Source organism: Ustilaginoidea virens, chromosome 1, assembly GCF_000687475.1.
Source record: "Ustilaginoidea virens chromosome 1, complete sequence".
Taxonomy (NCBI): domain Eukaryota; kingdom Fungi; phylum Ascomycota; class Sordariomycetes; order Hypocreales; family Clavicipitaceae; genus Ustilaginoidea; species Ustilaginoidea virens.
The window spans coordinates 6,811,054-6,838,099 of NC_057316.1; the positions used below are offsets into that span (position 1 = coordinate 6,811,054).

Below are 27,046 nucleotides of genomic sequence, written 5' to 3' on the forward strand. Positions count from 1 at the left end.
GGACGGGTTGATATAGCCCGAACGTCCCGTTGGTGCCCGGGCCCATAACGATAAATACCAACAACTTTCTTCACGTCGAGTTCCTCTTCCCCGTGACGCCGTCTTGACCAGCCAAGCCCCTTCTCCTGCCACCCTCACCGCTTCGCACGGGAGAGAGAGAGAGAGAGAGAGAGAGAGAGAGAGAGAGAGAGAGACGAGGCGGGATCGCCATGGCGTCACCATACTCTGATGCGACGCCTGGTTCAGCTGTTCAGTATGCCTACATGTTCGAGAAGGATAAAGGCCCGACCAAACAGCTTGATTCGCTTCTGCGAGCGATTGCCCGCCACGTGGTACGAGATGGCTGCCTTTTTCTTTTTTTTTTCTTTTTTTTTTTTTTTTTTTAGTTTGTTGCTCCTGTACATACATGGCCAATCTTTGCGCGATATCTGCCAAACACCCCCCCTGCATGCATTAACTTGCTCGCTTCTCGCAGATTCTGGAAATCGGCGACAAGGCAGAGACGCATCTGACGCCGAGTAAACTGGCCGCCTTTTACAAAGCAGTCGGCGGCAACTACGACTGTAAGCAAGCATCAACTCTAGCTTCGCCCCTTCGCCAAGCTAACTCAAGCTGTCCAACATGGTAAGCTCTCTTCGTGGATATGCCGCACTCGGCCATCTCGTACATGTGGCAAGTTACAGGATGCCAGCACACACTGCAGCCTACGGGAAACGACTTTGAAGCGCCCTCCATCCCCGCCCTCACATTCCGTGGCTTCTCCAGGTGGGAGTCGCTGGAAATCCTGCTGGGACCTGAGGAGCACGTCCCATTCATCCAGTACGCCGTCAAGAACTGGAACCTGAGGCATCCAGAAACCGGCCAAGACTTCCCCGCCGATCTGCCGGCCAGCTGCTTTCCCGCCCAGGCTGATCAAGATGTTGATCGCTGGCACAAGACGTGCGCTGCCAAGTTGTGGACGGCGGCCGAGTCCTCCTCGTCCAAGGATGAGGGCACGCACCCCAAGCCCTCGCCTTCCAACGAGAAACCCGAACCAAAGTTTGCCCACGTCCATGTGCATGCTCGAGAAGCCTTTGCGTCGGCTTCTTCGTCGCGGACGAGACCAACGGATGGGGGTTATTTCGCAAGACCCATGTCGTACGCACACATCCCTTCAAGATACGCTAGCCAACGCAGACCTGAGAGATCCCCCGATAGATTTCGCCGCGATACACCTCTGAACGACAGGGGGCGGAGAAGAAGCTTCTCTGATCATGCCGCTGCCGAGCACGCAACGGATCCAACACCTTCGCGTGGCTATTCCCCGGCGTACTCTGATGCCAAGGTGAAGAAAACAAGCGAGGGCCGGAGACACAGCCACCCTAGACAGCCGTCGTATTCCGAGTCCTCGGACGAGAAACCGGGGCAAGACCACCGCGATAAGCGGCGTCATCACCTCGACTCTCCACCGCCTCCGTCGGTACGAAGATTTATGCGCGGGCATGGCACTGCGCAGGCCCAGGGGCTCTCCAATGGCTCGTCTAGTCCGCGCCCGTCACGGCTGGATACGAGAACGGACGAGACAAAGAGGGCCAACGGGCCGAGCCCGCTGGACTCTCTGCGCACCAAGCTGTCAGAGACGGTAAGCAGCATTCTTCCCAACGGGCTGAGCTCTGATCGCCCACGACCTGGGTCGAGACAAAACTCGGGAACAGGGGCCGTCAGACCACGAAGAAGCCGCGAGCACCTGCGGTCATCAAGGTTGAGTCGAAGCTACTCGGGCACGGACACGGATGATTCCGACGGAGGCGGGCTTCCGGAAAGCGATGCCCGGAGAAGACGTAGAATACTGGAAGAACGCGAAAGAGAGAGTGAGAAGGAGAGGGAGCGGGAGCGGGAGCGGGAGCGGGAGCGGGAGCGGGACAGGGACAGGGACCGGTATCTGAGGGGCCAGGCGCGAGAGGACTGGGACGTCGACAGGGAGCAGCAAGCTGCCACCATGAGAAGAGAAAAGAGTTATTTGCGGCGTCGAGAGACGCAGAGAAGGACCAGCAGCCACGCTGACGTCGACCGACAGCGAGAACCCCCGGAATGGGAGCCGCGAGATCGCCAAGATCGCCAAGATCGCCAAGATCGCCAACGGGAGCGGGAGCGAGACAGGGAACGATTCAGGGACGAGAGGAGGAAATGGGGTAGGAGACCGTCGCCGGACATTGACCTGACCAGCCCTGCCGCCGCCATGGCGAGCAGGCAAGCACATGCTCAGGCAGCGTATAGCTGACCGAGCCAGGAGGCAGGCGAGGCAGGCGAGGCAGGCGAGGCAGGGGCAATGCAGCGAGCGACGGCTCTTTCTTTGCCGAAGCAGTCTTTGATTAGGTGCGGCATGTAGTATGCGGCACGGGACTCTTTTTGGAGGCAATTTCTCGGCACATTTATCTACGGACTGGGTACAGGGTACACACGCAAGCAACTTCCAAGGTGCCTGCTTTCAATACAAGCAAGCGCCAGCAGCCTGCTCAGAAGCCGTCTGGTCGCAGGTTACGGAAGGCCGCACGGTGGTGTTTGCACCTCGTGAAGCCACACGGCGACCAAAGGGTCTGCTGGCTGGTTGACTTTGATACTGGCCAGTTGTTGCTGTTGTTGCTGCCTAGACACATGCATAGCTCGCCTTTTCCCCCGCAGCCTGGCCTGGCCTGGCCTGGCCTGGCTTGGCCTGGCTTGGGCCCCAGGGTGCCAGGTACCTACCTACCTTAGAGGTAAGTAACAGCAGGTACCTGGTACCAGACATTGATGCTCTCTGGACCCCAGATTTGGCTAGAGCCAGCCAGGACTCAGGAGTCAGACTCACCCACAAGGACCCGCCGACCCGCCCCGTGGCGAAACCTAATGCTCTGGCTCTGGCTCTGGCTCTGGCGTCTGGGCTCGCTCTGGAATGGAACATGAATGCATCAGCATCAATCGATCTTTGCAAACTCGCCAACCCACGTTATGCGCCCTCGTGCTCTCCCGCCAAACTGACCCGCCGCCCCTTTTATTCTTGCCTTGTTATTTCATCTCTTTTGAGTACTTTTTTCTTTTATTTTTCTTTTATTTTTCTTATTTATTTTTCTTATTTTTATTTTTCTTCATCTTTTGAGTGTTTTGCCGGCGTCGTGAGCGGCTTGCCCGGCCCGAGATCGTAGTCCTTGCTGATCTCGTGCCTCTTCTGCCTTTTGTCTCTGGCGTCTCAGACGGTCTGGTCTGTCTGTCCCCGGAGTCGTCCAGACGCAGGACGCTGGAAAAGCTCGGACGTCTACGCCCGACCCCCCGGACCCCTTCGCCTCGTCTCGCTCACGCCTGGCCTCGCCTTGCCCTCCCTTCCTTCCCACCTCCTGCCCCGTGTCGTTGTCGTCGCCTGCTTGCTACCTCGCCTCAACACTCGAACCCTCCACCGACGCTATGAAGGGGCGTCCCGTTGAAGACCTGGTGTACGACCAGCTCTTCGCCAAGCCCAAGGCCAGCGATCCGCCAAACTTCCAGGCCTTCCTGCAGCGCAACCTCATCACCGAGGTCCGCCAGGAGACGCAGGCCTTTTACGGCCACCTCGACACCCAGGAGGCCAAGTACCCGGGCCTCGACTACACGCACAAGACGCACCGCATCCGCCTCTGGAGATGGCCGTGGCACAGGCGCCTCTTCCGCGCCTTTGACGCCCTGCGCCTGACCCCGGCCGAGATCGGCTCCCTGACCAAGTGGGAGGGCACCAAATGGGCCAAGGACAAGTTCGAGAAGGAGCAGGGCGTCGTCATCAGGGACACCACCGCCGACGACATTTCCGACTGGGTCCGGCCGAGCGAGGCCGTCGACGACGCGGACGGCGAGCGCTCGCCACCGGCAGCGGCAGCGGCAGCGGCAGCGGCAGCAAATATCGTCGAGCGCGAGCGGCCCGGCACAACCCGGACCGTCGGACGAGGCCTCCCGGGAGACGACGGCGAGGAGGAGGAGGAGGAGCAGGAAGAGGAGCAGGTCTCGGCCCTGGAGGAAGAGAGCGACGACGACGACGACGACGACGACGACGACGACGACGACGACGACGACGACGACGACGAGTTTGAGAGCGTCGGGGTCGACTTGAACGAGCGGCTGCGCGACCGGGCCACTCGCCGCGAGGCCGGGGACACGACCCTGGTGCTCGACGAGGAGTGGGAGCAGTGGCTCAAGAACGCCATCGACTCGGGCGAGCTGACCCTCCTGACGGAGCAGATGACGGAGCAGATGCTGAGCCGGGTGTCCAGCATGGTCGACATCCCGGCCGCGCTGATCCCCCCGGGCATGCTCAGCGCCGCCCGCTCCGGCCAGTGGGCAGAAATCCCCGAGGGCCTGCACCCCATGCTGGCGCGGGCGCTGGTAGCCGAGACCCGCCAGGCCAGCCCGGCCTCTCGCCGCCGGCGCTCCGTGTCCGACGCCGCCCGCCGACTGCCCGTGCCCGTGCCCGTGCCTGTGCCGCGAACGCCCCGCCCGACCATACGTCTCCCGAGTGCCCAGGACGCCTTTTAGGCGGGACGCCTAAACTCTCGCTGAGGGGGAAGAACAATGGCGAGGGACGGAGGAAGAGGAGAAGTTGTGAAGGGAATTTCCAGCCAAGCGAGGAAGAAGAAGAGGAGAAGTTGTGAAGGGAATTTTCAGCCAAGCAAAGAAGAAGAAGTAGAAGCAGCAGCAGCAGCAGCAGCAGCAGCAGCAGCAGAGAAGAGAAAACCCGAAAATAGAAGCCGAGACAAGCACAGCAGTGGATTTTGCACGAGCTGGCTCTCTGGGTCCAGCGACGTTGGGGGCCAGACCTGCCCGACTTTACTGGCTACAGCGCGCAGGCATTGCGCCCTAGCATCGTCTTTTATGTTTTCCTCGTCTAGTTTCTGCCTGCCTGCTATATTACGCTGGGCCCCGTTCCGTGTCTGATGATGACGAGGCATTTTACCTGTAAAGCCCCCCCCCCGGTCTGGCGTGTTGCCGTGTTGCCGGTTTCCCATTTCCCCTGGCTCAGTGTTCCCTGCTTTGCCGTCCGTCGATGTAGCGGTGGACTTGTACAGCTGAGGCACCTGGTGGACCAACCCATGTTGCTGGAGCAAGCCCGTCGTACTTTGTTTCTACAACAGGGGCGTCGTATTCTCGTTTCCTGGCGTCTCGCGTTGTTTGCCTGGCATGGATGGCGGCTGGCTCGTTGCAGATTCTGCCGGCAAGAGTTCACCAACACGAGCAATATGCACTATATTGAGACGCTATATATAACTCCGGAGGAGTAGTTGCCAGGGGAGTAAATCCACCCATGTGAATGGGGTGAATGGCACGCCTAGACGCACAGCAACCATCGTAAAGCAGACCCCCCCCCCCTCATATTCAAAAGACTGACCACCCGCGGATTTGTCCCTACCGCTGTAAACGCCACGCTAAAGCACTTGTCGGAGAGTAAATGCGCGAAAAGGGAAAAACATAGCAAAAGACAAAGATAAAGAAGACAAAGATAAAGAAGAAGAAGATGAAGAAGAAGAAGAAAAAAAGTCGCGCCTGCTTTTTGTGAGCCAACACGTACCCCCCCCCGCCTACTTTCCATGCGCCATCATCAGGCGGATGCGCGGCCTCGAGGCCGGCTGCAAACACTATTTCTCCGGCTCGAGGTGCGACCACTCCGGGATGGCCTTGATCTGCTGCCACATAAACTTCTCCAGCTTGTTGGCCGACTTGGCGTAGGGCGTGTTCTCGTTGTTGTACTTGCGGCAGTTGTCAAAGATGAGCTTGGCGTCGCGGGTAAAGTCCTCCGGGGTGGCGTACTGGTCGGCCTCGAGCTTGTTCTCCATGGTGCTGAGGTCCATGGGCTCCTTGATGACGTCGTAGTAGTCGGCCACGTCGTCGCGGTTGACGGGGACGAGGAAGGGCCAGGCCGACTGGTGGTTCTGCAGGTCGTTGAGCAGGTGCAGCAGCTGGTTGTAGTTGGGGCCGTGGCGCGGCTGGCGGGCCAGCTCGTCCATGTCCGGGGACCAGCCGGAGGCGCGGATGGCGGCCACGTCGAGGGGGTCGATGGGCCGCACGCCGCCGCCGCCGCCGCCGCCGCCGCCGCTGCCGGTGCGCCACTCGCGCGGCGGCGGGTGCACGGCGTGCGAGCGCGAGTAGGCGCGGATCTTGGCCTGCACGCACTCCTTCTGCTTGAGCAGCATGCGCCCCATCTCGAGGTAGCGCACGCGCGGCAGCATGGAGCACTGCATGATGGTGCCGCCCTCGTAGTCCTTGATGTAGCCCATCCACACGCGGCGGTCCAGCGTGATCTCCTTGGTGAAGCCCTGCTTCTTGAAGTAGCCGATGGCGTAGTTGTCGGCGTAGGTCAGGAAGTGCATCACGTCGCTCGTCGCCTTGACGTAGTCCTTGAGGTGCGACATGAGGTGCGCGCCGTACCCCTTGACCTGCTGGTCCGAGCTGATGGCGCAAAAGACAATCTCGGCAAACTGGCGCCCCTTGAAGGGCCGGTACGTGATGCCGCCCACCACCTCGAGCGGCTTCTTGACGATGGCGATGGACACGTGCGTGCGGTCGTACACCAGCCGCGCGATGTAGTCCTTGGGCATCTTGGGCAGCTGCTTCTGGAAGATGCACTTGAGCCCGGTGAGGATGATGAGCGACTCGCGCTCGTTGTCGTTGTTGACCACGCGGAACTCGATCTCGCCGTTGCGCTCCTCCACGACGGCGGGCTGGGTAACGGGCAGGTCAGTCAGATCGGGCCAAAAGTTCGGATGCCAAGGGGGGGGGACATGAAGGGGAAGAAGGAAGGGGCATCCCGTCCTTTGATTCTTACCTTGTCCGGAAAGGGGATCGGCCTCGCGGCGCCCGTCGCGGCGGGCTTAGCATCCTCGTCGGCCGGCTCCTCGGCCTGCTGTTCATGCTTGACGCGCTTCGACGTCGCGGGCGACGAGGGGTCCTGGGAGGCCTTGCGCTTGGTGCCTTTTTTTGCGAGCAAACGGAAGGCCGCCGGGGGCGGGCGCAGTCAGCAACGACGGCGGGCACTCAACGGGGGAGGGGGGAAGGACTCGGACTCACTGTTGTCGTCTTTGGCAGCGTCCCCCATGTTGGCCGTCGTCGTCGTTGTCGTCGTTGTCGTTGTCGTCGTCGTCGTCTTCTTTTTTCTTTCTTTTTTTCTCTTCGTTTTTTTTTTCTTTGCGAAGCTCGGAGGATGGGTGACGCAACGCTTGTCAGTCGGGTTTTCCAGACTCCAGCTCGGACGGGCTGACTTGGCACGCCGTGGCCCGTGCGCTGCTTACGTTATCGCCAGGGCTGCTCTGTCTGTCTTTTTGCATGGGGTAACAACACAACTATCCATAAGGTACCAGACAGAATACTAATAAGGGACAGCTTATTGGAATTAGCGACTTGCTTGCTTGTTCATCACCACCATCCAGGTTGCAGCCCAGGATTCCGTCAATCCCAAGCCAGCGACGACCGACGACCGTTTTTCCCCCCGGGCATCTTCATCGCCGCAACCTTCAAGCCCGGCACATGGATTCCTCCCTGCATGAGGTTTGGCAAGCTGCTGCTGGCAGTCCATTCCTCCCCGTCGTCGGCAAGCACAGCCAGTTTGTCGTTGGCTTTCTGCTGATGCTCCTGGGCCTCTCCATCACCGGCGTCTTTGCTCTGAGTAGGCAGCAGCCCTTGGCCAGTCCTCGGGGGAAGAGTGTCCTCGAACCTGCTCGCTGACTTTTTTGTTTTCTCTCGCCTAGATCGATCTCTCGTCCACCTGACAACCTTGGGCATCCCGGCATCGCTGGCTTTTGCGTTGGTGCTCCCTCTCTCGAGTGACTCGTGTGCGTTCATGTCGGCTAACTCTATGGCAGCTTTGGGGTCATCTACATGTTCTGCGCTGTCGGGGTCTACATCTAAGATCGAGATTTGTCCCGACCAAGGCGCAGCGCACCAGCCGACGAGGCAGCTCAGTCACATTGTACATTAGTTTGAAAGCCAACACGCGAGAGGAGGGGCTGGAGCTTACCAGGCGGCTACTGTTCTACTGTCTGCATCACTTTCTGTTTTGATTTGTCGTTTTTTTTTTTTTTTTTTTAAAGAAAAAAGTTTGGCAAATTCTTGCCTTTTGTCGCAATCTGCAATCTGCAATCACAACCAGCACCGTCACTGTTCCATCACAAAGAATCACTAAAACTAAAGGGGGGGAAAACAAAAGGAAGAAAAGAAGAACAGGACGAAGAAGAGGAACCCGAAAATGGCTCCTGATAAACCACCCATCTTTCGAGCTGTGGCTACGTCTACACGCCCGCTGCACCAGCTTCTTCGGTGCATCAACTTTGCACCAAAGGTACATGTCCAAATCACCGAGGAAGGTATCCGATTTGCTGCAGACAACTCTAGAGCCATGCAAGGTACGTTGTGTTGCGGATGTTGTGTACATGATTTTTCGTTTCTTTTTTTCCACGGCCGACGCCTGGGCTAACGCATGCACAGGGGTCGCGTTTCTCGACAAGGCGCTCTTTTCAGCATACAGCCTCAATTTGCCAGTAAATCACCATGACGATGATGATGAGCCCCCCGAGCTGCCGATTTTCCAAATCTCGCTGCCATCGTTCCTGGAAGTGCTGCAGATCTTTGGCGCGGTCGACGTTGCTGCCAAGGCACAAAAGGCGGAGCAAGATGCCTACCGGAGCAACCTGAGAAACTACAGGCCGGACGCGTTCAGCAACCAGGTTCTGGGGATAAGCGGAACCTGCACGCTCGTCTACGGCGAGCAGGGCGACGCTTTCAAGGTGACGATTGAGGAGTCTGGGGTCAAGACCACGGCCGGCCTCACCACGTACGTGCCGGACCTGCCCGAGGACATCCCGTTCAACAGGGAGGAGCTGGCGTTCAAGGTGATTATGCCGTCGCGCTCGCTGCTGGACTCCCTGGCCGAGATATCGCCCGCCGCCCCCGACAAGCTGTCCATTGTCGCGAGCAAAACGAGCCCGTTCCTGACCCTGACGGGCACCGGCCATCTGGGAAGCTGTGCAGTGGACTTTGCCAGGGGCAGGGATCTGCTGGAGACTTTTACCATTGCCGACCGGTGGTGCCAGACGTACAAGTTTGACTTTATCAGGAACTCGACGGAGGCGATGCGGGTTGCCAACAAGATCAGCCTGCGGGGGGACGCGCAGGGCGTCTTGTGCTTGCAGTTCATGGTGGACATGGAAGGGGGCAAGCCTAGTTTTCTGGACTTTCGCTTTGTTCCGTGCATCATGTCTGATGACGAAGACTCTGACGACGGCGGCAATGTTGATATGGATCAAGAGTAGTCGCTTGCGGTGGGACCAAGTGATGCTCCAGCTTTTGGGGCTTTCCATCTAGGGGCCGCATCTAGTCATTTCAAGAAGAACAAGAAAAGAAACACCACCAACTTGGAAAAAAAAAAAAAAAAAAACTATCACCAGCCCCTGATGCAGGGCTGCAGCGCGTATTCTGGAACCAGGAGCCATCATGCTTCCCATGCACTCGTGTTTGTCTTTCAACATCACGCGGCGCAAAGCGTGGCCCTACTATTCCCGTCGACTTGGTGATGCTTTTTTTAACTACCAGTCGACCAACCTCGGGGCGGGCGCATTGTTCACACACCAACGTCCTGTTTTGCAGCCGCCTTTCTTGTCCTTTGTTTCTATTTTTACGAGCCACGCCACGGCCTGACCAACCCCCCCCCCCCCTCCCGCCCCCAACGACCAGCTCGACCAATGGTGGCGGGAGCCAGGCGTTTTGCATGGGCACCGCGTTTTACGCATGCACATGCGCCAGGACGAGATGGCCCCCAGCAAGCGTGCCGTCACTGCAGCGTGCAGCGTGCATTCCGAAGGCCACGGAGCGGACGTCGTGTCACGGCCGAAGGGGCAGCCCAGGTTCGGGAAAGACGAAGACGAAGACGCAGAAGCCAGAGCCAGGATGACGGAGCCAGGATGACGGAGCGTGGAGATTCCCCACGTCACGTCGAGCGGCGCTTGAGGCCTCGGCACCGTGACGGATCTCGAGGGCGGACGCAAGCGAACTGCAAATCCAGTCTTTCTCGATCATCCGTCGCAACTGAGACATGAATCTGACCGATTAGAAACCCTTGGTCGTCGGAGGGGACAGAAGCAACAAGAAGAAGATGAAGGAGGAAGAGCGAATCGAGGAACGCAACACAACGCAACGCAACGCAGCCACCGTGCCACCCCCGGTCGGTTCGGGGTCGCAGCCCCCCTGGGCTGGGAATGGGAATCAGTCATGACCGTCATCAAAACCGGTCTGTGCCTCGGAATCCTCCACTGAAACCCCGCAGGCAGCCGCGACAACAGCCAGCAATGACGGCAGGATGGATACCTCGCAGTGCGACACCTGATACTGCTGACTCGGTACCGAGTCCTATCGACGCAATCGGCGGGCAGGTTGTCACGGCCGCGGGGGAGGGGGGGGGGCGGTCGACAGGCGAGATGCTAATAAAACAACCGGTTGAGACGGCAGCAGAGGCATAATCTTAATATATAGAAGCTAGTCATGGCCGACGCAGCAAGCTTGTCGGCGCAGTCTCGATAATTCTATTAGAGTACGGGACTACGGAATATTCCGTAGCCAGTCGTGGGTTTGATAGGCAGGAGGGCTTTGCTTCAGTCTGGTTTGGGCCATTTCCTTCCTAATTCGAGGTTCTTTTTTTTTTCTTCCCCTTGGGTCATGTTTAAGTTCCCTTGGTGTACAATGATTATCCGGCAGGGCTTCTGGCCTCAGGTCGCTTTGCGCCGTGCAGGTTCCTCTTTGTGTGCGGGTCGGGTGCTTGTGAAACGTGGCCCCCGGTCGGCCGACACGTTCTTTGCGTCTTGTCTCTTATTCGGCGCAACTCAACTCGCTACGCCCACGCGCGCCTTTGGCCCGCAACCGAACTGGCAGTGGCCGGGTGAGAACCAAGATGACCTTGCCAGCGAGGCAAATGTGCCAACTCGGAAGCATAAACAGGGGGGAGGAGGCGAGGCGAGGCGAGGCGAGGCGAGGCGAGGCGTTGTCAAAAGAGGGGCGGGCAGACGAAACCTCATTGTTCCTCGAGCGAAGAAGCTCGAGCCTCGAGGCCATGGCGATGAAAACGGGCACGCGGTCGGGTCGGTCGGCTGGCGCGCTCACGTTCTGCTTGAGGGCGACGGTGGTGGGGGAAAGGGGGGGGGGGGGGGTTTGGTCCGCCTGCCAGGGGGGGGTTGGGTAGCACATTGATGACGGCCATGCATGGCCCTTGAGGCTTGAAAGTTGAATCCTAGATGGGGTGTCGAGGACTTTGCTCGAGTCGAGGACACCTTCCTCCCCCCCCCCTTCCCCCGGGCCCCGCGCTAGTTCCCAAGCCCATCATCGCGATCGCGGCGCGGGCCTTTCTCCCGCTGGCTGGCGCACTGGAAGCCATCGCCATCCCCGCTTGGTTCGAGAATCGTTCCAGCACATGTGGGCCCCACGACATGGCCTGGCGGGGGCCACGGAATCATGTGACGGATTTGCTCTTTCTTGTTTCTTTATCGTCGCAGAAAACAAGGATTTAAAGAAAAAGAATCGAGAAGTAAAAAAAAAAAAAGAAAAAAAAAAGGTCAGTCTCACTAGTGAATAAATGGTCGCAAAGTCGCGGGATGGCGGGGGGCCGAGAGCGACACGGCTTGCCAGGCACTCGCTTGACAGACACTTACTTGTTTTGTTGGTGGGCAGTTGGCAGGACGCACGCCCGCACCCACGGCCGCAGCTGGCTAGCAGCTGGCCGAGTCAAGTGATATGCCGTCTGGGTTGTCTCCCACTCTCGCCGGCTGCGGCTGGTTGGCAGGCAACATTGCCAGCCGGCGAGCACCGCAGCAAGTCCCGTCCCTATCGGGAACTCCCCTGCAGAAACAGAATCCCAGCCCTGAATCACAAGATTGTCGTGCTACCTAATGTCGCCTCCTTAGCGAACCAAAGTCGTGTAACCAAGGCCGCCCAGCCAACCAGAGAGCAGAGCGAGAACCCACAGACAGGGCCACATGAACCACGGCAGAACTTGGCAGATTTATCGGAATGGATCACGAGCGAGCGAGAAAGCAAACAGCTGGAAGGTGTTTTTTTTATTTTTTATTTTTTATTTTTTATTTTTTATTTTTTATTTTTTATTTTACCTTTTTTTTTTCCTGTTTTTTTTTTTTTTTTTTGGCCCTGGCGACGACCTTTATTTTGAATAATTTTTTCTTCTGCTTTCCCCCCCTTCCATCCTGCAAATCGCCGGCATCATCCTCTTGGGAACAAAAGCAAGACAAGACGCGCAACATGTGCGTAATACACAGTAAGCCCCCGACCCCCCGTCGCCAATTATCTTGGGGGATCCCTGCTGCCCGAAATCCCACTGACGCTTGCCTGCATGCATGATGCACCCGTGTCCCAGACTCCCAGCCCGTGGGCTTCGCAAACCTCGGGACAAAGACTGCCGCCCACGTTGACTGCCGGGATGAGAATAGCTCCTAGCCTCCCCAAGTCCAAGCTCACGGTCCCCCCCCCTTCCCTCCCCGGGCTGGCTGCTAGCCTCCTCGCCGCCTGCTCACCAGGTAAAGTAGTTAGCCACCCTCCCGTGCGATACGCCCCACTGCTCCTCAATCCAAGACGTCCTTGCTTGTCAAACCTGAGAACTGATGAGCTCGAGCACGGGGAGCTGCCAGGGGGGCCACCTCGCTGATCTTTTGCCGCCCGCTGCTGATAGGCCGGAATCCCCGAGTCCCGTCTCTGGTCTATGTCTATCGCCAGGACTCAGGAGACAACCCAGACGATGAATCGAGATGCCCCGGTGGGTGCTGGACCAGGTGAAGCCGTTGCGCTTCCAACTTACCCGTATCAGTGGCCGAGCTTTGGGGAAGCTGTCTTGTGATCCGCTTACTTTTTTTTGGCTTCCTGTGTATCAAAAGGCCATCAAAGGCACTGGGTCGTGTGTTGTTCAGTTCCACCCGCGGGCAAGGCCTCTTTGTAAGTCGTGGTCGGATCCGACGCCGCGCTGCGCCCAGGTGCTCGGCTCGCCTCTTCTCCCTCCCGCCCGACTCTATTCTTGTTGCTCCTTTGCTACCCAGGCTGCGCCCATTGTCTTATAATGGAACGAGCCGCCTTTCACTTTTGCTGACCCGACCCCCCCTTATGAATCACACACACACGTACACACACACACGCACACAACCGACCCAATGCCCTGAGCCAATGCCCATTCCTTACTTCTGGCTCAGCTAGGCATCCAACCGTTCCTTTCTTTCCTTCTCCTTCTCCCCCCCCCCTTTAGCCATGGCTGCCATCATGCAAAGTCTCCCAGCTAGCCTTGGGTTGGGCCGAAGCTCACCCAGCCCAAACTGCCGATACCCCAACGACACGGCCAAGCATCATCGATACTCCAGGTCGACCAACGATCATTTTGCAGCTCGCATCGCCCACAAGCCCTCTGCCAAGTCCTTGTCCTGGCTGCCGAGACTGGGACGCTCAAGGCCGGCCTCGCCCGCGCTGGTCGAAGGGGTGGCAGTGACTGTACACGACAACAGCGACTCGACGCTGCGCAACCGCGAGCAACAACCCCCCTGGGCTGCCACGCACGCACCACGACAAAACGTCTCCTCGGGGGCCGCCGCAGCAGCAGCAGCTCCCAGCCACTCTGAGAAGCCGCCCGCCAGCGACTGGGGCAGACGGTTCGCGAGGAAAAAGTCGCAGCTGAGCGTGCGATTCTGCGACCAAGCCCTCGGCCGGGATTCCCATCCGGCCGAGACGTCGCTGCTCCCGCGCTCCGCTTCCGCCGAGCCGACCATGCCAATCTACCAGACACGACGACACGCAGGCGCGCAGCTTCACGACCGATGGTGCTACTCGCCGGAGCCAGCCCGGACCCTGCCCCTTCTGGAGACGAGACCCCAGGCGCCCCGAGACGCTTCCAAGCTGTCGGGTCTCGGCGCGGGAACCACGTCATGGCTCCTGGAAGGCCAAGAGCCCTCGGTCGCGTTGGGAAACACCAGAAGCGCGGCTTCTGTCCCTGGAAGCAAACAAAGCACGCAATGGAATAACAGAGCCTCCACCGCGTCCGTGTCCCCTCGTCTCGACAAGGCCCTCCCCACCCCTCCAGAGTACACCGCATACAGCACCATAGAAAGCACCCGGAAGAGGATGTCGAAGCAGCCGGACTCGCGGCTCAGCCCGAAGCAAGCCAAGCCGTCCAGGCGAAGTGTGCTGAACGAGCCAAGCCTCCCGGACGGAATCTCGGAAAACGGCCATCAGCATCAGCATCAACAACAACAACAACAACAACCGCCCCCGCGCAGCGGTCGGGGCTCGCCCGACTCCGTGGCAAGTGCGTCGTCGCAACAATCAGACGCGAGCGCAACCACGGACCGGGCCAGCCCGTCCACCGCGGCAGTGGCAAACGCCGTCGTGCACATTGCCTTTTCCGTGGGCAGTCCGACGCAGCACCAGCACACGTTCGCGCCCAGCCCGAGCCCGCCGCCCAAGAACCCGGAGCGGTTTCTCGTCAGCAGGCGCAACGCGAGCCCGCCGCTGGCCGCCATCAGCGAGGGCAGCGAGCCCCGCCGGCGGCAGCCCCGCGACCCCGGCAGCGACGCCATCATCTACCTGCCGAGCACGGCGCTCTGCAAGGCGCACCCGACCTTCCGCCACGGCCACATTGCCTTTCTCAAGTCGGACGCCGCAGACGCAGACGCAGCCGCCGCAGACGCCGCCGCAGACGGCGGCGGGCTCGCCCCCGGCCCCTGCGACGACTACGAAAGCGACCTGGCCGACGACATGGCCGAGTGGTTCGACACGTTTGGCTTCCAGACGCACGGGCAGCTGATATCCGAGGACCCGGCGCCGCCGCCGCCGCCGTGGGTGTCGTCCTCGTCCTCGCAGAGCCTGCGATCCGCCTCGCCCTCGACCCTCAACTCGGAGGCCGAGCCGCCCGTGCCCATGATGCCCGTGCCCGTACCTGTCCCCATGGGGCCCTTGAGCCCCCCGGAGCCGGTGCGCTTCTTTGCCAGCCAGTCCCCGCCGCGCAAGTGGACGCCCGCGCCGACCGCGCTCTCCGTCCGGGACGCCCAGCGCACGCAGTGCAGGCTGAGGTCCAACTCGAGCCCCTTGCCCGCCGCATGACCAGCAGGAAGAAGACCACTCGGAGGGGGCTTTGCTTTGGAAAGTGGGGGTTGGTTGGTTGGTTGGTTGGTTGGTTGGTTGGGGGGGAGGGCCGTTTGCTGGTTTTACGCAGCGATGCGACCATGACGAATGAGTTGTTGTTGATTGATACCTCTAGTTATCCGTAGTTTTGCCAGTGATTATCTATACCCAATAAAGTTGCTTGAACTCCACTTTTTTTTCCGTCACCATTGGGCCCCCACGCACGTGTTTTGTTTGTCTGTTGTTTGCTCGTTTTGCGCCCTGCATCGCATGTTGACAAACTTCCCGCTTCCATGAACAAAAAATTCCGCTTGCATCGTGGACCACCTACCTGCACGTAGCAAGACTTGCCTCGCTCTGCAACACACCACCACCTGCACGCCAACAGACCTGCCTCGCCCTCGACAGCCCCGTCCTCGGGCAGTAAATCTCCCCCCACGCAACACTCCTCCGCCCGCAGCCATGCTCCGCCGGCCCCCGACGACGCTCCACATCACCGCCGAGGACATCGCCGCGTACGAGGACCGCCGCGCAACCGAAGCCCTGGCGCTGCAGCACCGCCAGGCCCAGCTGAAGATGCAGGGGGTGCAGCAGAGCCCCGGGCGGGCCGGGCGGCGGACCAGAGACGAGCGGCTGGGCGTAAACAGGCGGTGAGGGGATGCATCTGGCTGGCTTTCGCATGGCCGGCTTTCGCCTGGACTCGCACGAGGCTGAAATGGACGGGTGGCCAAACATGGACGCGGCGCCGCACGCTGGATGCGATGCTGTGCTGTGATGGGATGGTATGGAGCAAGATACTTCGCCGGCTGGTGAAAAAACAACCGAAAGAAGGGAAACAACAACAAATGAAAGGAAAAGAAAAGAAAAGAAGAGCCAAGTTCAAAATAAAGAGGACCCGGCATAGATAGAATCAAGGGCAAAGTCACCAATGTTACCGTGACCGTACTGTACGTTCCAGGCCAAACCCTGTGCAGACCCCCCAGCCCAGCCCAGCTCAGCCTTTGCTCGCCAGATACGCCCAGTACGACGCCGTCAACCACGTCAGCCGCCACGCCGTGGTCCACAGCTCCCTGAGCATCGTGTCCAGCTCCGCCGTTCTCCTGCCCAACGCCCACGGCTTCCGCCCGTCGTAAAAGTGATTGTCCAGCTTGATCCTGGGCCCGCGCTTCTCCGGGCCGCCCCACCCCCATCGCTGGCTGCTCTTGCTCTTCTTGGAGGACCATCTCGCGCTGCTGCCGTTGGCGGCCGCCGAGTGGCCCCGAGCCCCCGACGTGGTGGCCCCCGGCGACGAGGCCCGCGACGCCCCGTGCTCGGGCGGCTCGACCTTGGCCTTGGCGTCCCTGTACATCGGGAGCGCGGACGCTGCCGGCGTCGTCTCCGGCTCGAGCGCAAACGGCGTCAGGCGCAGGACCGGGACCAGCAGCGCGCGGACGCACAGCAGCGCCAGCGAGACAATGGCGAGCGCCGCGTACTTGACGTACGTGCGGACCTGGTTCGGCAGCAGGCAGAGGTGGGTTTGCAGAGACGCCTCGGACGGCCCGCGTGCCGGCCTGCCCTCCTCGTCGACCGGGTTGTACAAGCTGACCATGAGGAAGCCGGGGGTGGGGACGCCCATGGCCATGCTGAAGCTCTTGACGGTGATCTCGCGGACGTTTCCCTTGGCGGGCGAGTGCACGAGCTCGCAGTAGTCGTGGTCGTCGCCGGAAAAGACGTGCACCACGTTGCCGACCTTTTGGAGGAGCTTGACCGAGTCGTCCTCGCTCAAGACGTTCTGGTACTGGTACCCGGCCGAGACGGAGATTGCGTTGCGGTCGTCGCGGACACTGGCGTCGACGGTTCCGTCCGGCTTCAGGGAGGCTTTGCTGGGCGGCCAGTGCTCGCGACGAGGCCCGCACGGCGTGCCGGGGGGTCTGAACAGCGGCACGTGGGTCAGCAGGATCGTGGGGAAATCCGCCGCTCCGGGGCCCGGGTCTCTCAATACTCGCGTCAAGTCTGCGTGGTCGACATCCTCGACCTTGTGGCGCAGCTTGACGTCCGTCTCCTTTGCGTGCCAGACGGCCAGCTCCTCCTGGACGGCCTTGCGCTTGCTCGCCTGCACTTGGTCGAGGAACTCGTGCACCGGGCCGTAGATGGGCTTCAGATCGTGGCTGTCCTTGTACAGGGACGTGTCCGCGCTCAGGGAGACGGTGTCGACCGACACAATGGTGTGGTTTCCAACAACGTCGACCCGGCTCGTCTCGCCAAAGAAGGCGCCGAACCTGTCGCGGACAGGGAGCTGGATCTGGGCGCCGAAGCCAAGATCGTGGTTTCCCGGCAGGCCCGCCACCAGCTTCCTCCCCCGTTGATAGGGCCCCGGGACTCCGCCGGCCTCGTTGAAGGGTTTGAAGAAGATGTTGCTGAAGCGCATGTATTCCCGAATCCAAAAGTCCTCGCCGTACTTTCGATGCCAGGTCTTCAGCCACTTCTTCTCCGTATCCGACCGACTGCTGCCCCATTTGGGATCTACGAAGGCGGTGCCCTGCCGGGTCTTCCATTCTCGTCCGCCGTCGAACAGGTCCCCCAGGAAGAAGACACTGTCTGGACGCAAATGCCGCTGCACGGCCAGGTAGCTCCTGCGCAAATAGTTGTCGGTGACGAGAATGGTCAAGGGGTTCAGAGGCCACGGACGACCCGGGTACGAGTGCGGATCGACAATCTGCGGATCGGCGACGAGAACAAGGTGATGGGGGTTTGCTCCTTTGGGCTACGCTCTCTGGTCAGCAAGAAGATAATGAAGCGAAGCCCCCCTTTTCTGCAACAGCTAATTCCGCCCGTCGAGACTCTGGAACACAGCAAACCAAACGTACCCAATTCTCCCAATTGGCCCAGTCGCACCGGTGCACTTTGGTCTCGAATATCCATCTCTCGCCCCACAGCAAAATGGCCATCCAAAACAGGAAGAGAAAATGAGGAAAGCTCAATAGCCGGCTTGAGGTCATGTTTCTTCGAATCTGATGCACCGTACGTGCGAGAACCGTGGTCAACATGCGCCTGCCTGGACCCAGGATCCAGGCCGCGATATCGTGTGGCGGGGCGCGCAGACGGCCATCCTTCAAGGGTTTGGGCAAGGCTATGCTGCGGAACATTTCGACGCCATTACCGCCCTGTATGGGATTCGTAGGGTCCGTGGATTCCGTGGATTCCGTGGATTCCGCGCTGGACGCTCTTGTGTCGACGGGGCTTTTTTCTGTGCTTATAAAGTATGGCCGACGGCGAACTATAAAAAAGGTCCAATCGACGGGTGTCGATGAAATGCTCGTTCTAGCTGCCCAATTAAATCAATCGTCTTGCTCCGTCAGCCGTTCACAAAGAAAATGGACTGTCGCGGGACCAAGAAAGAACAAAGGGAAAAGGTTAGCATCAGCGTACAATACTGGAATATGAGATAATAACGCAAGCGATGCGTCAAATGGAAAACACCAGACCACAACCACACAGGTAAAGGACAAGGACAGCAGGAATGGAAGGAAGCATGAACGTTTGTTTGGGCAAGTGGTGCCAGGGGAAGGAAGAAGCCGAACGGAGGCCCACGTGGGTCGAATATGACAAGTACATCCGGAGTACTCCGTACAGTAAGAAGTTCCCCCGTACCCTGACGTCGAGTTGTATCTAGGTACCTACCTACCTACCTACCTTAGGTAGGTACGCGGCATGGGTCATTTATTGGTGGGGCTGAGCCTAGCGGCCAACTTTGAAACCAACGCGGCGCCAGGCGCCAGGCGCCAGGCACCAGCGGGCAGCGGGCAGCGGGCAGCGCAGGGCTTCAACGTACCGCGCAGAGCGTACCGCGTAGCGTCAAACATTACTGCGCACGGAGTACCAGACAATAGCGTCCACGTTTCGGGGTCTTGGTTTGGTGTCCGCTGGCAGCGTCCAGACCAAGCTGCTGCAAGACGTGATTGACGTGGTGACGTCTCAGCCTCCTTTAGATACTGTCATCAACAAATCCATGTCTGGTACCAATCTGATAAAAAGCATAAAAAGCCACAGCAAGCAAACTTCTCGACTCCCTGCTTTTCCGTATCCATAAACACCATTGATGCCTTCTTCAACGCTGCCAAGGTACAAGATGATTCCCAAAATGCTATTGACGCTATTCGAACATCATGCCATCCCAACAGTCGTCATCACGCACGCATCAAAAAAGGACACAGAGACTGATGAGAGCTTGTCACCACAAACAAAGCCCTCACCCTCGCCCACTTCCGTTGCACTTCTTATATACCCCGCCCGCACGTAGAATCAACGTCTCGGATCCACGTCATAGCTTGCCTCGCTTGGGTAATCATACTCTTCATGCTCACCTTCTTCCTTTTCGCCTCCTACTTTGGGCTTCTCTGGCTTTTTGCGAAAGCTGAGAAATCTCTTGAACCCGCTTGTCTTCCGCGCTTCCGCGACGGGTCGCTGCAGCTCGTCTTCAGCTGGGTCATACTCGTAATGCAAACGAGGCACCAGCAGTCGGTACGGCACTGTGATGCCTGCTGGGTCCTTCCCGTTAACCTCCACGTTGAGGCAGATATCGAGCCCTCCCTCTAGATCGACCTCATACTGTTCAGCCTTGCGCATCTGTTTCACCGAAAGACCAGTCGGCGTGCGGTGGAAGGGACGAGGGCGCATCATGCCATCTTTACCATCTCCCCGTTCGGCTGCCATCCCAGGCCGGCTGCCCATGGTTTGAGCCCGCTGTGGTGGACGGGAGGTGAAATGTGCCTCGTCGTCTTCCGAGTATTCATTATCCTCATATGTGCCACCTCCCCGTAACCCGGACGGTCTAACGCCAGCCGTTTGAGCGGCGTGACGATTGGCAAAATCGTCGTCGTCGTCGTCGTCGTCGTCGTCGTCATCGTCATCATCAGCACCACCTTCTTCGTCGGTATAATCGCCCCATTGTCCGTTGATACCTCCATCATCGGGTCTGCTACTGCTTCCTCGCCGTCCGAAACCAAAAAGTCGCTTGCTCCTACTCTCGCCGCTACCGAGCGAAAGCGTGCGATTGAGCTTCGCGCGTTGGGGAACGTGGGAGGAATTTCTTCGAGAAATGCTCCGAAATAGGCCGTTTAGACCGCCGGATACCGGTGGTCTATCCCCTCGGACAGAAGTTCGGGATCCCTCAAGTGGATGCGATGTTGAAGAGCGAGCTGCTCCTACCCGGTTTCGGTTTCCTCCCAGAGAAAACCGTCGAAAAAGACCGCCGCCGCCGGCGCCTCCACCGTCACCACCACCGCCACCAGGGTTGTTAGCCATGGCCGGCGGCGGGATAAAACTCCCATCGTCAGCCGTTAGAGGCGGTGTCGGAGGCGGCGTGCTACCCGGCGACCATGCTCGAATAGAACACCAGTTTCTGTGTGGAAGCAGGCTCTTGTTTTTTCGCGGTTTCCCATCCACTCCGTGATAGAACAAGGGGACCATGGTCTCATCCGTCTGCTGGTCAAAGTGATGTACCTTGTTCCTCTTGTTGAGGACATCTGCCAGCATATTGGATGGCGGCGAATTGGCGATGGCTGACGAGACAATGTTTACCATGTATCTTGGGTCTTTATGCTTGGCCAAACCCAGCTTTGGGTTGGAATAGAACTGGCCGACAGCAGCCAGATGCACATCACCGCTAGAGTTTTGTCAAGTTAGATTTTGCCTTGTTCGGCTTCATCTTGGGACGCGTCATGGCACTTACCTGAGGATCGTAACTCGCAAAGACTTGTCAATTGCCAAGTCTTGCAAATCCTCCATGATGATGCTCCGCTCATGTTTGTGATTCCTGGCAGTCCAGTGATCATTCAAATCGTCCAAAACTTCCACGCCACCGTCAATATTATTGAGGGCTTTTCCAAGTATGCCAGTTCGGCCGAGAGCCTTGACGGGGTCCATCAACCGAGATGTCAGACTAGGAAAAAGTAAAGAATATGTCAGCCATTCAACCGTTACCAACCGGGAGCTATGGCTGCTTACATATTTTCCAGCCATACGAGCCTAGGATAAGCAATGGGTACTCCGAACAGGACGAGCAGGTGCTCAACCTGACCACGGCGTACTTCGGCATACAACCGATTCACAATTTTTTCCCATGTTTTGTTTTCCACCACCTTGTGTTCGGTCCTTTCCGTGCGACAGTCCACGGCTAGCAGCGCAATTTTGCCACCCAAGGAAACATACACACTGCGACTGAGCTCCTTGATGTAGGGCCCAGGTTGTTCGCCGAGGATCCAGCTGGGTTCCGTGTTTTCTGTCTCGTTCGGAACGCTCTGGTGCTGGAAGAGCATGTAGTATCTAAAGGCAACCGCTCCTAGACCAGTAAACACAGGCGATTTCATGAATTGATGGGGATATGATCCGTATCCGTCAAATATATCATGGTCGTCGTACATGTTCACCATCGGTATCTGGGACGCCGCCAAACTAAAGAGTCCTTGGGAAAACCAGGTACAGTAGCGGTTGAGGTAAAAGCCTTCCATCTCATCTTGCATGTCGGCGGTAAAAGCGGCGCCGTGTTTGTGCTGAGGATTTCGAATGTCGAGCCATTCGTCAAACAGGCCGCATTTGTACGCTACAGAGTCGTTGTAGATTTGATCGCCTCCTCCAACCATGACGTGGAATGGACGAGACTGGTGCGTGTTCAAAACATCCCGCCACAGGGGGTCAGGTCCGCTAAGGTCATCCGGATTGACGCTTGAGCTGAAGCCGTTGCAACTGTGAAACATGATATTCATGGCCTGCGCGCGCGCAGGAACCCAAAAAGCCATGCAAGGCCCTCTGTTGATGCGGTAGGCGATGCGCTGCTGCTTCTCCCGTAGTTCGATTTCAATGTTGAACTTCCAAAAGGTGCAGCCGCGCTCTGCATGGAGCCGGAAGCCTCGCACGTCCTTGTATTTTTGCAGCTTTTCGCCGTCAATCTGAATGCGCTTTTGACGTCCGGCGAATGATTGAGGCAACTCGGCTGAACCATCTGGCGGGGCCACTTCTGGCGGGCTTCTCGACCTCTCAAAGAGACCGTCGTCGCTTTCATCCCGGGAAAGATCTTTGGCTTCTTCGAGGTGTTCCACAGGACGCACATAGAGTGTATCTCCTCTGCGCCCCAGCTTCGGGTGACCGGCAATAGGGTCTACGTATTCAGCTGGCAAGTCTCCGTCAACCTGATGCGGTGGGGGAGGAAGCAAGTCAATGTCCTGGACGAACAGACGAAGCATTGGCGCGATGTCGTAGGATGACTTTGCATCCCGGGTCACGATCATGACACTACCACGCCACATCTCCCGATCTGAAACGACACTGTTCTTTTGACTTCTAATGGGAACCTTTTCTTGTCGGATACCGCAGTATCTCAACAGAGGTCCGCAGTGAAGGAACAATGGCGGTTTGAAACGCGTTGATTCTGGGGAAACTGTTAGTTTGACGGGATCCCTGGGTTGGACAAGCTGAACAAGGCAAACAAAATCGAAGCTTACCAGCATCGTCATACTCTCCATCAAACGCTTCAGCCTTTCGAGGCCTTGACGAATAAGAACTGTTCTTGCCACGACCGTCACTTTCCCACCAAGCCTTCTTCTTGTCATCGCCAGCGGTTTGATCATCCGTGAGATCCAGCAAAGTTCCGCCTAATGTACCGACTGTCGCATTCTCGAATTCATCAAGCCAAACAGGAGGTTTGTACAATCCTTCGCCCGGCTTAAAATCTATTGGGTCTCGGAATGCTGGGTTTGAATCGCGATGCTGAGGGCCACTTTCAACCGAGTGGCCGCTATCCTGCGGCTCGAGCCTCCCTCCGGCAGGCGCAGTATCCTGTGCTTTTTCTTTAGCTTCCAAGTCCTGCGCAGGGCTAGGGAGAGCTTTGCCACGGGCTGCATGGGGGACGTATTCTTCATCTGACCCGTATTCTCGTTCATATGCGGGTTCCGTAGCCCGGCGTTGAAGTGCCTGTTGAGGACCAGCATACATGGCCGGAACAGGTGGAAGGTCCTTGTTCTTGTTGACGTTGTAAGCTCGAGAGTTAACGGACGACTTTGGGTCTACCGCAGCTCCCGCTCCAGCTCCCCTCTCTCTTGTCGATTGAGCCCTTTGATGATTCCAGTGTTCAGGCGGTGGGTTTTTCCGCAGCTTGTGGCTCCCGTTCCGATTGAGGGGCACGCCATCGCCAGGAGCACCGCTGAAAAATGCGGTGGGCTGTTGTTGTTGTTGTTGTGATGGTGGTGGTGGTGGCTTCGTCTCCGTTGCCATGCCCTCCCGATCATTTCGTGCAGCACGCTCTCGAAAACTTAGATTACGCTTGGGAAATCCAGAACTGGTTTCATCTTCTGGCAGTCTTGTTCTCGGTATTGATTCCAGTGGTGGGCCACCGTAAACAGAGTCAAACATGTCAGGGTCATGACTGGTCTGAAAAGATTCCGACTGCCGTCGTGGATGGGGCGGCAAGTGAGATTGACCTCGACGGTCAGCTTCTGCTGAACGCGGTTGAGATTTGGATATCAGCCCTGCAGGCGAAATCTGGGGTTGGCCGTGTATTGGTTCTGGAGCAAGTAGTCGCGAGCCTGGCGACTCTCCTTGCCGTGTTTTGGCCGCTTCAGCCGCTCTTCGGGCAGCGCGCTCTTTGGCTCGTTGCTCGGCAGCCTGGACTCTTACCCTCTTCTCCTCTTTGGTCATGCTATCGAGCGTCAGCTCAAGCCTTTGAAGGGGTGAACGGTCGATTGCAAACTTCTTTCGGCGCTCGGATGGCCCATTGAAGGCTTCCGCTCGAGACAATGCTGGATTGACATATTGAGGGACGGGAGGAGGGCCGCCACCGCCTCTTCTTGCGGAGACGTTGTGGATTTCTTCGAGTCTGGCCAAATCCGAGTAGTCCTGGCGACGAGTGGTATAGTTGCCTTCAGGGTCCATTCCGTCGTCGATATCAAGCTGGACGGGTGGGAAGATTGGAGCTTGTCCAGCAGGAGGTGAGACGCAGGCGCCGTTGGATTTTGAGTTGCTGCGATAAGGCAGCTCTGCATAGCTTTCGAAGCTGTGTGGCTGGCGAATGCTCCCAGGTACAGGGGGGGGTTGCGGGTCGTCTGGGGCGGGTGCGGGTGGTGGAGGAGCTTCTTCTTGGCAGGACTCCAGCGGTGGTGGGAATGGTGGAGCTGCTGGTCGTGGTGAGTCTGGCGAAAGGCAGCCAGGCCTAGCAGGCCTGCAAGACAATTCTTTAGGCATTTCTTCAGACAAACCCGAGGCGGGTTCTGGAGGAGGGTTGGTGGCATCAGAAGAGGATGAGTGAGAGGGAGAGGGAGCGGAGGCGGAAGCGGAAGCGGGAGCAGAAGCAGAAGCAGATGCGGAAGCGGAAGCACCACTGCTCGTATTACCATTGCCAATGTCCTTTGGGTGCGGTGAAGTGATGACCGGGCTCTGATGGGAGGACGGTCTGGGGGTCAAGCCATGAGCAGCTCCAGCACAACTCGAAGCCACTGCCGAGTGGGGACTGAATGTGGACTCTGTGAGGGCATCCGTGTTTGATGTCTGGACTGACGCTCGATTCGAACGGGACCTGCGTGGAGGCTGCGCATCTTGGTCATGCAGCGAATACGTGTAGTCGTCGTACTCGTCCTGCAGCCCCTGCCATGTTGAACGATGGTCCCATTGATGGTCCGCTGTCGCCATGTGAAATGCGAATGCGGAATGTGAGTTGGGGTGGATGGAAGCAGATAGCGTGGTACTTGAAGCGATTTGCTTGTTGCGCAGTCCGTAGTCCGCAGTCCGTAGTCCGTACTCGAGTAGTACCTAGATATGAACAGATGGACGTAACTATGACAGAGCGACTTCGTAGATGCGCGTCGTCGCACAAAAGGCCCGGCAGAGAGGGCAGGCTTGGCTCATTGATGAGGGGAAGGGAGAAACCTTGCTTGGACAACCACCACCACCTTTCAATATGACCAAACCCGCGAAGGAGACGGGCGACAGGGCTCCTATCAGTCAAAGAAATAGGACAAGATACAAATGCCGTCTGGGACTGTTTTTTGTCTTGTGTGTCTTGCTGAGGCCGATGTCTTAGGCCTGGTCCAGCTGGTTGGGGGGAGACGGCCGCAGGACGGATTATCGAGACGGAACAATTTCGAGAAGCCGCCCGCAGTTGGCCGTTTTCCGGGCCTTGGGGGGGAAGATACCGAGGGCAACCCGTGTCTAAGGAATTGGTAAAGTTTTACAGCTGCAAGAATGTTTACTCCATCAATAGCATTGACAAGGGAAAACATCTGGCTCCCGAGTCACGACTAACTAGCTCGGCCTCCTACCTACCTCCTCCTACCTAACTCGCTGGCTCCGGCGGGCAACAGAACGGAAGGAGCGAACCACGTGTGGCTGCTGTTGCTCCGATGAATGGTTGCGCCAACACGGACGCACTCATTACCTACCTCTCGTTGCGGGGTACGCGAGATTGGACTTTGGAGAGAATATTGGGCCATTTTCCTCCCATCGTTGACAGATGATGAGGCTTCTTGGTTACGCACGGGGCTCAACCTTCCAGATAATTGTGGCTGGAAAGCCACTCAGCAAAAAAACGAGAGTTGGTCCGTGGAAGTGGTGGAGCGGCCTGTGGAGCGGCCTGTGGTATTCCGGCCCGAGCCCATCAAATAAATGGCTGAGTGGGTCCGACCCGTCACATTGAATCCATCCAATCCGTCTGCGTGACGTCTGGACGGACGCCTGACTCAACACAAACCGGGGGGGAAAAATGCCATTCAGTCGTGAACACAAGTTGTGATCGATAATTGATTATAGCTCTGCCAAATAACTCGCGGGTTCGCGACAAGCAGACCTTTGCAGCCTTTGTGTTCCTGGCATACGCGTTGGCTATCCCCCCAAGTTAGGTCCCTTGAAAGACGAATCCGCCCCAGTCAGGCTTTCTGAGACATTAAAAAATTTGGAGGCTGGCGAAGGGGGCAACGGGTACCTGATGTAGGTGGGCTTTCGTTCCTTTGAAATTATGTCAGCTTGATTGGGCTTCGGTCTCGGTCTCCGGGTGTTATGCATTAGTCTGCAACTGCACTATTTGGACATGCCCGTTTGAGAAGAATAACCAACTACGGAGTATACGTAGGGTGACAACGGAAGTTCTGCAATCGTCCGTCAACCTGCACATACAACATGTCCTGCAAGGCTCAAGCCATCAACAAAATGCCGTTATTACAGATAAGCAGCGCATATGGGTAATGAGAAGAGAGAACAAATACTATCTTGTACATGCCAGATGAGTATGATGCGCCACCAGCACATGTTCGAATAACCGATCTGATTGTGCGTTTGTTGGAGCGGCAGCAGCTCCGTCATGGCCAACTATGGATTGCTTATTGATCGACAAATGAGGGCTTAGGGTAGGTATTGTGCAGTGTACCTACCTCATATGCGCCACTGCCATTTGGGTTTTCCAGGGCTTTCACATCGTCGACGAATACTAGCCCAGATTCGCGTCAAGACTGACAGTGTTCATAGGATGAGGCATTTAGTTGCCGACGGTGTAAGTGGGGTTTATGAACCTTCCCGCTAGAGGTAAGGACAGTATGGTGCTCCGTACACCGGTTGTGAAACGGAAATCTTGACATGTTCAATCTTGAGTGTGTGGACTGGTCTCCTCGGCGATTACCCATGCAGGTGAAATAAGAGATTGCAGCTATCAGCCCGGGGCAGTGCAAAAAGATGGCAAATTTTCCTGCCAAAGGGATCTGGATAGACCCAACAAAAGAAGAAATGTATGAGAAAAAGGAAAGCATCGTGGAACGATCTTTGCTCCCGGCAGGGCTTGAACCTGCGGCCTCCGCATCACTAACGTTTATTAGTACGAAGCTCTAACCAACTGAGCTACGGAAGCTTTCCTGCTGTTGGTCGATGCTCAATTAAAATAATCTATACCCCTATGAAACTAATTTTACCA

General features: G+C 57.8%; 8 protein-coding genes across 8 annotated transcripts; 5 read left to right on the plus strand and 3 right to left on the minus strand.

The window, feature by feature from the left end:
- Nucleotides 1-209: 209 nt before the first annotated feature.
- UV8b_01595 (uncharacterized protein) lies at nt 210-4,515 on the plus strand (the record flags this gene model as incomplete). The annotated part of the gene is made up of 4 exons (XM_043139093.1): nt 210-332; nt 476-563; nt 630-2,250; nt 3,210-4,515. 4 exons carry the CDS (start codon nt 210-212, stop codon nt 4,513-4,515), a joined length of 3,138 nt encoding a protein of 1,045 aa, XP_042995027.1.
- Nucleotides 4,516-5,612: 1,097 nt separating this feature from the next.
- On the minus strand, nt 5,613-7,069 carry UV8b_01596 (uncharacterized protein; the record flags this gene model as incomplete). The annotated part of the gene is made up of 3 exons (XM_043139094.1): nt 5,613-6,695; nt 6,800-6,945; nt 7,042-7,069. The coding sequence occupies 3 exons, from the start codon at nt 7,067-7,069 to the stop codon at nt 5,613-5,615; spliced, it is 1,257 nt and encodes a 418-aa protein (XP_042995028.1).
- A 428-nt stretch (nt 7,070-7,497) lies between these two features.
- Nucleotides 7,498-7,878, plus strand: UV8b_01597 (uncharacterized protein; the record flags this gene model as incomplete). Its single annotated transcript, XM_043139095.1, has 3 exons — nt 7,498-7,636; nt 7,719-7,773; nt 7,833-7,878. The coding sequence occupies 3 exons, from the start codon at nt 7,498-7,500 to the stop codon at nt 7,876-7,878; spliced, it is 240 nt and encodes a 79-aa protein (XP_042995029.1).
- Nucleotides 7,879-8,215: 337 nt separating this feature from the next.
- On the plus strand, nt 8,216-9,278 carry UV8b_01598 (uncharacterized protein; the record flags this gene model as incomplete). The annotated part of the gene is made up of 2 exons (XM_043139096.1): nt 8,216-8,372; nt 8,455-9,278. The coding sequence occupies 2 exons, from the start codon at nt 8,216-8,218 to the stop codon at nt 9,276-9,278; spliced, it is 981 nt and encodes a 326-aa protein (XP_042995030.1).
- Nucleotides 9,279-13,260: 3,982 nt separating this feature from the next.
- Nucleotides 13,261-15,102, plus strand: UV8b_01599 (uncharacterized protein; the record flags this gene model as incomplete). The annotated part of the gene is made up of 1 exon (XM_043139097.1): nt 13,261-15,102. One exon carries the CDS (start codon nt 13,261-13,263, stop codon nt 15,100-15,102), a length of 1,842 nt encoding a protein of 613 aa, XP_042995031.1.
- A 483-nt stretch (nt 15,103-15,585) lies between these two features.
- On the plus strand, nt 15,586-15,898 carry UV8b_01600 (uncharacterized protein; the record flags this gene model as incomplete). Its single annotated transcript, XM_043139098.1, has 2 exons — nt 15,586-15,762; nt 15,833-15,898. 2 exons carry the CDS (start codon nt 15,586-15,588, stop codon nt 15,896-15,898), a joined length of 243 nt encoding a protein of 80 aa, XP_042995032.1.
- Nucleotides 15,899-16,117: 219 nt separating this feature from the next.
- On the minus strand, nt 16,118-18,248 carry UV8b_01601 (uncharacterized protein; the record flags this gene model as incomplete). Its single annotated transcript, XM_043139099.1, has 2 exons — nt 16,118-17,866; nt 17,970-18,248. The coding sequence occupies 2 exons, from the start codon at nt 18,246-18,248 to the stop codon at nt 16,118-16,120; spliced, it is 2,028 nt and encodes a 675-aa protein (XP_042995033.1).
- A 1,156-nt stretch (nt 18,249-19,404) lies between these two features.
- On the minus strand, nt 19,405-24,027 carry UV8b_01602 (uncharacterized protein; the record flags this gene model as incomplete). The annotated part of the gene is made up of 4 exons (XM_043139100.1): nt 19,405-20,767; nt 20,834-21,043; nt 21,109-22,528; nt 22,602-24,027. The coding sequence occupies 4 exons, from the start codon at nt 24,025-24,027 to the stop codon at nt 19,405-19,407; spliced, it is 4,419 nt and encodes a 1,472-aa protein (XP_042995034.1).
- Nucleotides 24,028-27,046: the final 3,019 nt, after the last annotated feature.